General features: G+C 39.2%; 1 protein-coding gene across 1 annotated transcript; it reads right to left on the bottom strand.

Moving 5' to 3' along the window:
* Positions 1 to 55: 55 nt before the first annotated feature.
* On the bottom strand, positions 56 to 10,881 carry colec10 (collectin sub-family member 10 (C-type lectin)). Its single transcript, XM_018685701.2, has 7 exons — positions 10,605 to 10,881; positions 8,253 to 8,324; positions 4,691 to 4,762; positions 2,766 to 2,819; positions 1,485 to 1,580; positions 818 to 1,029; positions 56 to 426 (listed from the first exon to the last, which is right to left on the bottom strand). The coding sequence occupies exons 1-7, from the start codon at positions 10,720 to 10,722 to the stop codon at positions 169 to 171; spliced, it is 882 nt and encodes a 293-aa protein (XP_018541217.1). The 5' UTR covers positions 10,723 to 10,881; the 3' UTR covers positions 56 to 168.
* Between the last annotated feature and the right edge of the window lie 231 nt (positions 10,882 to 11,112).

Here is an 11,112-nt window from a genome sequence, read left to right as displayed (position 1 = left end):
TTCCAAAAGCTGATGTATGCTGAAGTGTTTAACAGAACAACAGCTCAACAGATAATTAATCAAGAACAATTTTAATTATCATTTAGTTCTTTCTTTTTAGTTCGAGCGTGTTTTATGTTATAAAATGTTAATAAGTAATCAATGCATTACATAAATCATCTCATTTACTCATGATGATGCAGCAGTAGGTGTCCCTCTTCCTCCTCCCACTGTTCCTCCTCCTCTTCTCCTGCTCTTTGGGAACTCACAGATGAAAAACATGGTGGCCTCACACTCAACATGACCCCATGTTCCAGTGCTGAGCAGCTCCACACAGCTGGAGTTTGTGGTTGGAGATAATCTGGAATTTAGTTCCTCCTCTTGACTCCAGCCAGCAAATCCCTGCAAAGGGCTGGAGTCTGCATAGACATACATGCTTGTTCCATTCTGACAACAAGAACATAGGAGAGAAATATTTGGGAGATTTTTCACAACAGTAAAATAGCTTCTCATCATTTCATCAGGTTACAGAAGAATTTGGCCCTGGATACTCATCCTTCTTTAGAAAGGAAATTAAAATAGTGATGAAGAGGACAGTTTTTCACACAAATCTTCATCATTGGTTATTCAGAAAAGTTTCCAACTGCTTAAGACTCATATTTCTGTGGGTTTGCTATGGATTCTTGTTTTATTTGTAATGCATCTGTAAGAATCTTAAACTCTCTTCACCCTGAGCAAGAACTGATGACTAATCTGCATCTACTTAAGACCAAAAACTGCAACTCCACCCTCTGCAGTGTGTGTGTGTGTGCATTATGTTCTGCTGGGGACCACTTACCGTGTCCTTGCTTTGGGCCTGCACTCCTATGTAAACTCTTGTCAGTCCTGCCTGACTGACATAGTCTGCCATGAGACGGTTGGTGTTGGTGGTTTTTGGCATGGCCAGGGCACCTCCTCTCAGCTTGCAGTTCATTGAAGCCTCCCTGAACCTCTTAGGCTCCTTCACCAGCAGGTAGTACCTCTCCTCTGTTTCCTTCAGCCCCAGGATGACTGCACAGGGCAAGATTAAAGGTTGTATTTATTTATTATTTCCCATCACAACTGACTGTGTTTTTCTTCACATAGGTCGACAGATTAAAAGTCAGTGGGCCACAATGTGGCAGTAAACTTTTCTATAGCAGGTCAAACCTAGGTCTGTTGTGTCAACCTCTGTGTCAAGTTCAGCCACATGATTGATGGGGCATTAAGAGGACAATGTGAAACAAAATGAGGACATCTTTATATTGTATCTCTATGGCAACTCCACTGGCCTTGTCTGATGTGAAAAAAAAATTGATAGAGAGAGGCCTGTGTTGTGTCTTGTTGTCAAAGTTCATGCCAGTCATATGCACAGGAAGGAAAAAACAAAAGTCGTTTCTATCTTTAGTGCTGCATGTTAAGGATATTCAGTTTTCTTACTGCCACGTGTACGCTAAACTGTAGCAATCACACCATAAAGGACTCACCATTTTTCATGAACTTGACAGCATTCCTCAGCTTGCCTGTATTGACATCCAGCTGTCCAACCACCTTTCTGTACCTGCCACAGTCACATGTGGTGCCTGCAAGGGTGAGCACAGGATTTCAGTGTCTATAGTATTGAATGGCACAGAATCACCTTACTGCAATATGACAGTGACAAAATTACAGCCCAGGCCTATAATACCACATGTCTATAGTCACTTTATGCAGCTGTGTCCTTTGCATAGTAAACACATCCTCCTCCCTCCCTCCTGAGTTAATTCAAATAATGTTAATACCAGTCAATGATGCAATGATTTCTATGAGGTTTTATTATGTGTACACGGAGCAGAACATATCAGGACAGTGACACAATTTCCTTGTTTTGGCTCTGGCACATTGGACTTTAAATGAAACAGTGATGATGAGGTTAAAATCCTGGCTCTAAGCTTTAATTAGCTGGCTTTTTAAATTCACTTCAGATGAGCGGCATAGGAACTGTAGCTCCTCTCATATTTAGTTTTCCAATTTTAGGAGACAGAAAGTATAAAGTCATTATAATTTAATATTTAGTTGTACTTTTACTGGCTGAAGTCTTTTTCCCGCGGACATCAGCCAACACTCGTTATTTTCCCTGGTGATGCTCTGCCAGGCCTGCACTGCAGGCATGCTTGTCTCTGGACTTTTTCCTCTCAGTCTGGTCTTCAGCAAAAGAAACATGTGATTAGGATCAGTCAGGTGGTCTGACTTGTCAAACAGTTCACTGTTTCACCATAGAAAATATATTGTACGTATAAAATGGGCTACTGACATACACTATTCAACCAAATTGGATTTATATACCTTCAAACTCACTTAAAGCTAAAGGTCAGCACTCATTACATCTCAAATCCAGTGTGCTTGACTACACAGCCAAAACACTGAAAAACTTATAATTGTCCTAATACATCCTTCTGATTGCAGTGTATTTAATGCCGGACTATAACACAGCAGCAGTAGGGAGCATCCCAAAGAGTGTCTAGAGTGACTTTATAGGTCTCAAAGAATGTTGTTTGTTTTCCTTATAGCAGTAACTGACTGGAATATAGTTTCTATATTTACTAGTTCAAACCCACTTACAAGACTGGACATTTCATGGAAACAGAAATGTTTTCTGTCTAGCTGTTTATTTTTACATATAAAATTGCTGTAACATCATCATATTGGTCTGTGGGGAACAGAATGAGGTTATAGTCTTGCATACAACTTGAAAACAAGCAGTGTCTGTGCACTGTGAGCTCACTCACCTGGTTTCCCTTTTAGACCGGAAGGCCCATCCAAACCTGTATCACCTTTGTCACCTACAGAGGAATAGATAACACAGATTACGATTACAACATCTGTGATGCTGGTAACTCATTTTCCTTGTTATTAAATAAAAATGTAAATAGATAATACGGTGCCATCACTGACCATCTACCAATGGTTTGACTTGTGGACAGCTGACTTGTGTTATTAATTATACTGTGTTGTAGTTCCAAAACATTGCCACCAGATGGCTGTATCATACATAAAACATTTTCAAAATGGTCGCACACAGGTTCAGACTGACTTAATATTTACACTTACAGTAGGCCCAACTACAGCTCTGCTGTGGAAATTAACCCAACTGGCAGTTGCACATTTTGGGGAAGTGGGCTGCAGTACAAACATCACAACAGACTGGTGTTGTATGAGGAAGAGCCACAACAGACTCACTGTACCGATACAATCTGACCAGCCTGAGGGGTTTTTTGAGTACCCTGACAAAAATGTGAAAACACTAACAAATAAGTGAAAAGTAAACATTTCTAGCTTCGGACTTAACTTCTTATCCTGTTGTACTGTAGCTCCATGGGTTATTAAATAAAATACTACCAGATTGTTATGGTGCAGTTCAGTGAGCATACAGTATAATGCCCCCAAACAACCCTACTGCTCTTACCTGGTTCTATATGAACTAAGTAATCACATGCGGTTTTAAAGTTTGCACAGTAGCTCTGGACAGTTCTTTTGCCTGAACAAGCTCTGTAGATACTCTAATAATACACATGCATGCACTGAATTATAGCAGATAGAGACAACACTTGCTCATGTACTAGAATAATCTTATATATATCTTAGATATCAATTTCACTAATGCAGACATGAACATTTTTTTTATGTGAATGGCCCTTTAGCATGATCAGTATTCTGTAAAAGAGTAGCTGAATTTTAGTTTGTGATTCTGCTTAAGCCAACATTGGCCTGAAAACCTGTTGTTTTCCAGGTGTTTTATGAGCTACAGGCGCTCAGGATCAAGGAAAATCCAAACCTGTGACCTCACTCCTTTGACTGCGATGGCTGATGCACAGCCACTTTCCTGTAAGCACATTAAACATAATGAATACTGAGAAAAGTGAATGCTTAGGAAGGCAGGAGAACGGGACTGCCCATAAAAATAAAAGTAAAGATAGAAATTGTTTCAACCACCCTGGGCAAAGCAACTGGATGACATCATACCGTAGGATTACGTTTTCTTCTATCTTTGGATGTGATAACTTGAAACATAAAGGAAATGGGGAAAATACAACCTTTTTAAGGAAACTGCAGTTGGCTTGAAACAATTCCTCCTTGTGTGTATTAGTCTTGGGACTTATTAAGTTTGCCGATTTTGTAGAAAAGTCCATTCCACTTATTTTAATGTTTGGAGTCTATGGTTATGGCACAGCAGTCCAAGCTGCGGAGGAGTTCGGGAAACAAGATTTCTTCTTTCAGGCAATTATAAAGGAGAAAATCACAGCTACATTATTTTGCCATTTTTGTAGCCTGTTGTTGACAACTACAGGCTTTTTCCTGCATGTTGAAAACATTTGCTGGCAGTGGAACAAGGACAAAGTTACACGCATGATAGTTACAAAGCCCATAAATCTTTTTCTCTTTTTGGGAAAGATGTTTTTTTTAACATGCTGAGGACTGGAAGCTTTGCTCTTGATGCACTCTCTTGTTTGATCGCTGTGTGCAATATGTTTCAGTTAGTAATGATAATGAAAATGGATAAGGCCTGTGTTTACACTGTATTATAGAGTAAACAGAGAAGGAGAGAATGATAGAGAGGTAGAGACAGACACAGCATTTACATTCAAACTACATACAGAAACAAACTTTAGATTTAAAAAAACAATACTGTTGTCTTGTATTGATATTGTTTTACCTTTGTCTCCAATAGGTCCCATTTTTCCTGTGTGGCCCATCTGTCCTCTAAGTCCCTTCTCTCCTGGCACTCCTGGGGGAAAAAACATGGTAAATAAATCTCATGATCTCAGTTTGATAATGATGTGTTCCAACCCAACACAGTGTGCCTTATACACCTGGTATCGCTCTAAAACCTCACATTTTATCATAGGTAAATATTGTATATATCACTTTACATTATATTATATAAAGGGTCCAAATAATCATAAACTTTAGGCATTTGCCACATTCTGTCATTCAGGTTTGTTATTCTTACAACTATGACTGTATCATGGCTTTCATAATTTTTCTATTGTTTCTTGATTATTTTGTTGTTTTCAAGCCTAATCAATATGATTGCATGCTCCCATCTCATCTTTTTGAAATTAGCTCTGAGAGCCCTGGGGGTTTTTTCCAACAATTTCTGAATTGTTTGGTTCTAAACTGAGTGAGTGATTATTATGATTATTATGCCAGTAAGCAAATTGGGGGAGAAAGATGCTGATTTATTGTGGGCACAAACTAAAGTTCTTTGTATTGAGATTCTGTTCTTGTAGAGTGAAGATAGTAAATGTGTGTTGTTGCAGAATTTTTTATTATTTTTATTATTTTCAGTTACTCTTTGCATGTGTAATCAACTATGTTCTGGTACACTGAACATCCTGTGAGGAGATTTTTTTTTATTTGTAAACATCTGTATTGATTGACTATTGTTGCCTTATACTTTTTTGATGCTATTGTTGTCATCACAATAACTGCAGCTGATTACAATCCTCTGTAATCTGATTACTATCATCTGTCTGACTGTCTTTAGTTTGTCAGATAGAAGAACTATCTGAGAAACTGAGAAAGTTAAGGCATGATATTGGGTGTTACAGTGAAAGTACAGGAGAACGGAGAATATCAGAGTGAGCGAGTGAGATATTGTGTGTATGTCTGTCTGTTTGTGTGTGTGTGTGTGTGTGGGAAAACTACAGAACAGACTGAGGTTTTCTGCCAGCACTTGAATGAGTATTTCCTCAGGAAACTATTCAACTGGAAATTGATGGCGTTTGAAATACTAAGTGACGCATTGGAGAGGCCTATCGCTATTAGAGGGATTTGCCACACACACATACACACACACACACACACACACACACACACACACACACACACAACAGCCAGCTATTCACTACCATTTCCCATTTTGCACTTTGTCATGTTGATGTTCTGCTTGATGATTTGTGAGAAGTGTTGGCAGAGGGTGTGAGGTCTTATGGATTGTGTGAGGTCCAGTTGACTCCATAAAGCCCATGCTTTTGGGAAATTTCACTGTTCACTATAATCTGTGTACGATTTTGGCGTAATTTTCTGTGTGAATGCCTGAGAAGCACAATCACAAAGTAAACATTTTTACAATACTGACCTGAGAGAGATTGTGAACAGTGATTAAAGGTGTTTGTTTTTTGCTATGTGAAGACATTTCATCTGTTGGGCTCATGTTGTTCCTTGTGCGTCTATAAAAGTTGATTAATGTTGTTTTCGCAGTGCTTATGCTCGCCAGTTAAACTGTCTATCTAAACGTCCAGATAACAGTTCTTCCTATCACTGCAGTCACTCTTTATAATGGCCAACCCCTCCAACTGGTTTAACGTCTGGATTCTCCAGCTGCTGGAGGATAAAGGAGGTGAAGGCCACATTTTTCACTGTAATTATGGAGCCTGAGACACACTTTAATGAACCTTAAGCTATTTCAAAAACATATCTGTGCTGGCTTCAACAGATGTTTTAAAAGCCTACTTAAAACAACAGATTAAAATGATAAGCAGACTGTAGATCATTCATTGTGCATTGCTTGCTCAGTCATAATAAGCAAATACTGATACTGGCATTACTGCTATTTAGGGTCCAGTGGACACTGGAAAGAGAACTGGGCTTCATGAAACATGGGCTATGAGCCAGATTTTCCACTAGTTGTGCCTACGCTTCACTGCTAGCTGTCCCAACAGGTTCTTCACAAGAATTAAGAACATTACATAGCACCAGACTCTGCTATCTATAGCACTGAAATTCCAACCTCAATAATAGGTTTGAGTAAAGCAGAATTAACAAATGTAAAGAAAATCATAAAAAAAAGAAAGAAAAGGAAAAAAAAGAAAAAATCAAGCTTAGCTGTTTGTTGACATTAATAAGGTTGGAGCAACAAATTGTTGTTGTTGCCCACGGGAGCATTAACGGTCATGTATTCCCTTTTAACATTCCAAAATTAAGCAACTGTTTCCTGTAAAAGGGCCTAAATTAAGACGGGGAATACATGCGTCATTTGTTGAGCTGCTGACATACTGCAGTTACAAAATCACCATAAAAACCTACGTTCATGCCTACAGTAAGCATACACATGCAAAAAAAACCATAATGACTGGGTTTGCTATAGTGTTGAAAAATATCCGCAAAGTTGAAAAGTTGAAAAAGGTTCATATATGTCTACATATTTTCTTACTTCTGGAAATGACTCAAAATGTCCTGGCATTTGTCTTTCACACAGTCTGACGGGTGAAGTGTGTATCTGTTGTTGTGTGCATGCATGCGTGTGTGTGTGTGTGTGACCTCTGTGTGAAGTTATTGAATTAAGCAAACATCTGCAGAGAACAGGAGGACAGCCAGGAACCAGTGTTTAGTGTGTGTGCCTGTGTATTTAGTTATACATTGTGTGTTTTTATGTCTATGTGCATGTAGATCTGCTTCCCTGTGTCTATATGCTTAAATTCCTCGTGTGTGTAAAGTACATTGTATGTATGCCTCAGTGTGTGAGTATGTGGGAGTGTGTGCAGACATCTGTGTACACTATATGCCTGATTGGTTGGCCGCCTAGACTACCAGACCAGTTGGAACACATATGGCGAAGCGGGACGCCGCTGCTTTCCTCAGCAGCAATTAACACGTCTGTTTTCTCCACAGAAACGCAGCAGTACAGGGCTGTCTGCCTGTCTATCAGAGAGCAGAGCAGGCCTCTGTATCTCCCACATGGCAAAGCAAAGCAATGTGTCTACAGCAGGAAAAAGCAAAAGCTGCTGCCAGGGCAGAGTCACACAGGCTCTCTATGCAGAGGTCAGACTTGTTGTTTGTCCATGTTACATCAGGAATGCAAATTATATTTTTGAGTCAAAGAGGGATGATATCAGACTTAACAGTTCAGTGTGAATGTGATGAAATGCAACCTTCCTGCTCATCACTTCTCTTTTTTCCACCTTTGACTGTCTTAAGCACATGGGGGAAAATTCTACTAATGCTCCTGTTGCTGTTGATTTGTTAAGTTCTGTTAAAAGATTTTGAAAATTGCCAATGAGAACATGACTGAACACTCACTACATTGGCAGTGTGAGCATCATTTTTAACTGTCCATCATGAGTGCAGTAACAATGCAGTAGTGTAGACTTTTTACAGGGAAGTGTCTTGTTTTAGTCCCCATTCCTACTTTTCAGTAGCTGGTTTACGACTAAATAAACCACCAGTTGATCTCCTTTCTCCCCTCCATACAGAGTAGGAAAGATGCCAGATACCTGGAAATCCTGGTGGTCCATTCTTCCCCAGTTTTCCCTGATCCCCCTCCTCGCCGACCTCACCTTGATCCCCTGGATTTAAAAAAAAAAAAAAAAAAGACAGTGAAGAGGAGTATGAACTTGAATTTGTCCAAACAGGCATACTATGAAAAGAGAGCATATTCCCCATCATATTTCATACACTGTTCAGGAGGAGCCTGTCACAGACATGCTGGTAAGATACCTGAATATACTGTATGCAGCAGTGTACAGCTGGCCTGCTTACCCACTGTGGAAGGGGTTAAATCTGCATATTCCCACTGGCATAGATGGAGTATCAAAGCCATCACAGGATGATGATACATTAGAGCAACTATCAGTTGGCCTAGAACTACTATAGTATAGTGAGTGTTTATGTATGCGTTCAGCATAAAAGTATCAATGACACCAAGATTTCTCAGAGTTGAGAAACAGAAATGAGGTGAAGGAGAAATATCTCTGGTGGGTCCAGAGGGCTCAAAAAACTCTTGGCAAAAAAATTCTTGAGAGGTTTCTGAGTGTCTATTAGAGCTGTAATTTCACCACAGCTGGTGATGCCAACAGCACTTTATATCTTGTTAAGTGCCGGGCTTTGAAACGATGGATTGTAACAAACCCCCTCTAATAGCCTGGAGGAAAAATTGATTATTCAATTTTGCAGTCTGTGTAGACATTTTCAAGCAACCTAAATCACTGCATTTTAAAATGATTCTGCCTGCATAAAATTCTTTCCTGTTGTGGACTAGTGAAATGAAACCATGTACGGTAAAATTACTAGCATACCTTATGTATGATTAAGGTGTCAAACTACATTGAGCTCTTCAATGTCAGATACAGTATACTCTGGCAGCGATTTTACATGTTAGCAAGCCATAGGATCTGTTAATTCAATAGTTCAGGAAACGTTAATTCAAAGTTTTATGTCACCAAACTGTCAAAATTGTTAAACAAATGGAACTGAAGTGTTTTGACCCAGAGTGTCCAATGCTCCCACATCTTAATAACACATAAAATGCTGGTAAATGCATTAAAAAAATGCTGAAGTCACAGTGCCAGTAAATGTAGTAAAAGTATGTTTGTTTAAAAAGTTGTGTGGGGATTTTTGGGGGTATGAAACATAGAAAACTTCTTGTCTGACACCCACTCAGATAGGCAGGCGTGAGAACACTGTAGTCAGTATTATCTAGGATGAGTCTTGTATAAATAATTAGTTCGGTTTAGTGGCAGCTGTCTAAATACACACTGTTACAGTGGAATTTTCTTACTGATACAGAAAATTCAGTGAACAGCTGACACAAGTGCTCACTTCCTAGTGAGTGTATGTGATGTTAGTTCTGACTTAGTTTTTTTAAAGATTATTTTGTGGACATTTTAATTTGATAGTGACAGTGAAGACAGACAGGAAATGTGGGGAAAGACAGGAGGGAAATGATGCACAGCAAATGGTCCTGCGGGCAGGGAATCTAACCGGAGACTCACTGTTCAGGACATTTACACACATGTGGTATGCTCCTGAACCACTTGGTTATTGGGTCCTATCAATGGCCTGATTTACACTTGGGACATTTTTTTCTTTTTTTACTTGACAGGTTTCTGATCTCAGTTTCTGCCCGTTAGCTCCTGAAGCAACATATCTCTAACTCTTTTAAGGCAGAACTAAAAGCCATGTTTTTCAGTAGCGTGAATGGAGCTGAAAACAATGGAGCTTAGCTTAACTGTGTGTTTTATTAGGTCTGTCTGTCTGAATCAGCGGGGGAACAAGCTACTGGATGTCATAAATGGAAAACACACACAGGGAGGCATTCCCTCCAAAAGACTATGGGGTAGCAGACTGCTAGCTAATAAACTGCAGGACATTACATGCTTGGTACCTTTATCATCAGCTCTGTAAACCCTGAAGCCTATTATTGGTGTTTCCTCACAATTTTCCACTCCACTTTTTTGTCTGACACATACAAATTAAATGTATCAAACAAAACAAACGTCCACAGTAAGGACATTTTCAGTAACGTGTACACATTTATGGTGAGGTCATAAACTTAAATTGCCTTATCTCCAAACAATAGTAAAGATTGGAAGCAGCCAAGAACCCAAACAGCATTTACTATTATAGCTACGTGCACTGTACTATACAGTATAAGTTCATCTTTGAACATTTATTTGCTTTATTTAACATTGAATGATTAATGTTAAACCTCTGCTCTTGGACAAACTTTTACAATTGTAAATTTTACTTGACCTGTGCGGTCAGTAGGATAAATGGTTTATAAACCTGCAGAGTAGTTTACAGTAAACATTAACACACAGACACACACATACAGGGACGTGGGTTACCTTTAGCTCCAGGCAGGAGGGAATTGGTGCAAACCTCTGGAGAGGCAGAGATGTAGCTGAATGTGGCCGCGCACACACAGAGCGCCAACAGTCCTGTGCTGCATCTTCTTGCCATCATCTCCTAATTATTACTGACCAGCGATGAAGATCCCTGACTTTAGATTTGTTTTAATAGGAAGCTGTTTGTGCTGCGAAAAGTATCTCAGTATGCAGCTAGTGACAGTTTTAACTGCAGGACTAGAGGATCAGTGCTGAACTAATAAGCAAACGTGCTGCACAGACAATCAGAAACACACACACACACACTTGTTTATAGAGTCTTATCAGTCACTTGTCATAATGTCAAACAACATTTAACAGAGTACATTCCTCTGTATCTCTTGCCCCTTGGAATTTAAAACTGTTTAGGTACAGCTCATACCATAATCAAGATACATACAATGTAACATACTTATTTTATTATTATTTATATTTATTATGTTTCATAATTTAATACTTTGACTTTTAA

This window comes from Lates calcarifer, linkage group LG15 (assembly GCF_001640805.2).
Source record: "Lates calcarifer isolate ASB-BC8 linkage group LG15, TLL_Latcal_v3, whole genome shotgun sequence".
In the NCBI taxonomy this organism is placed as follows: Eukaryota; Metazoa; Chordata; class Actinopteri; family Centropomidae; genus Lates; species Lates calcarifer.
The sequence above is the reverse complement of the archived record's forward strand: the minus strand, read 5'-3'. Positions and strand labels throughout refer to the sequence as shown.

Bases quoted from the DNA above. Each gene is read 5' to 3' on its own strand.
- colec10 (XM_018685701.2), bottom strand. From the start codon at position 10,722: ATGATGGCAAGAAGATGCAGCACAGGACTGTTGGCGCTCTGTGTGTGC. The intron at 4,763-8,252 runs GTATCTGGCATC...TTTTTCCCCCAG, and splicing joins TGGACCACCAGGATTTCCAG to GAGTGCCAGGAGAGAAGGGA. The intron at 1,030-1,484 runs GTGAGTCCTTTA...TGCCCTGTGCAG, and splicing joins TGTCAAGTTCATGAAAAATG to TCATCCTGGGGCTGAAGGAA.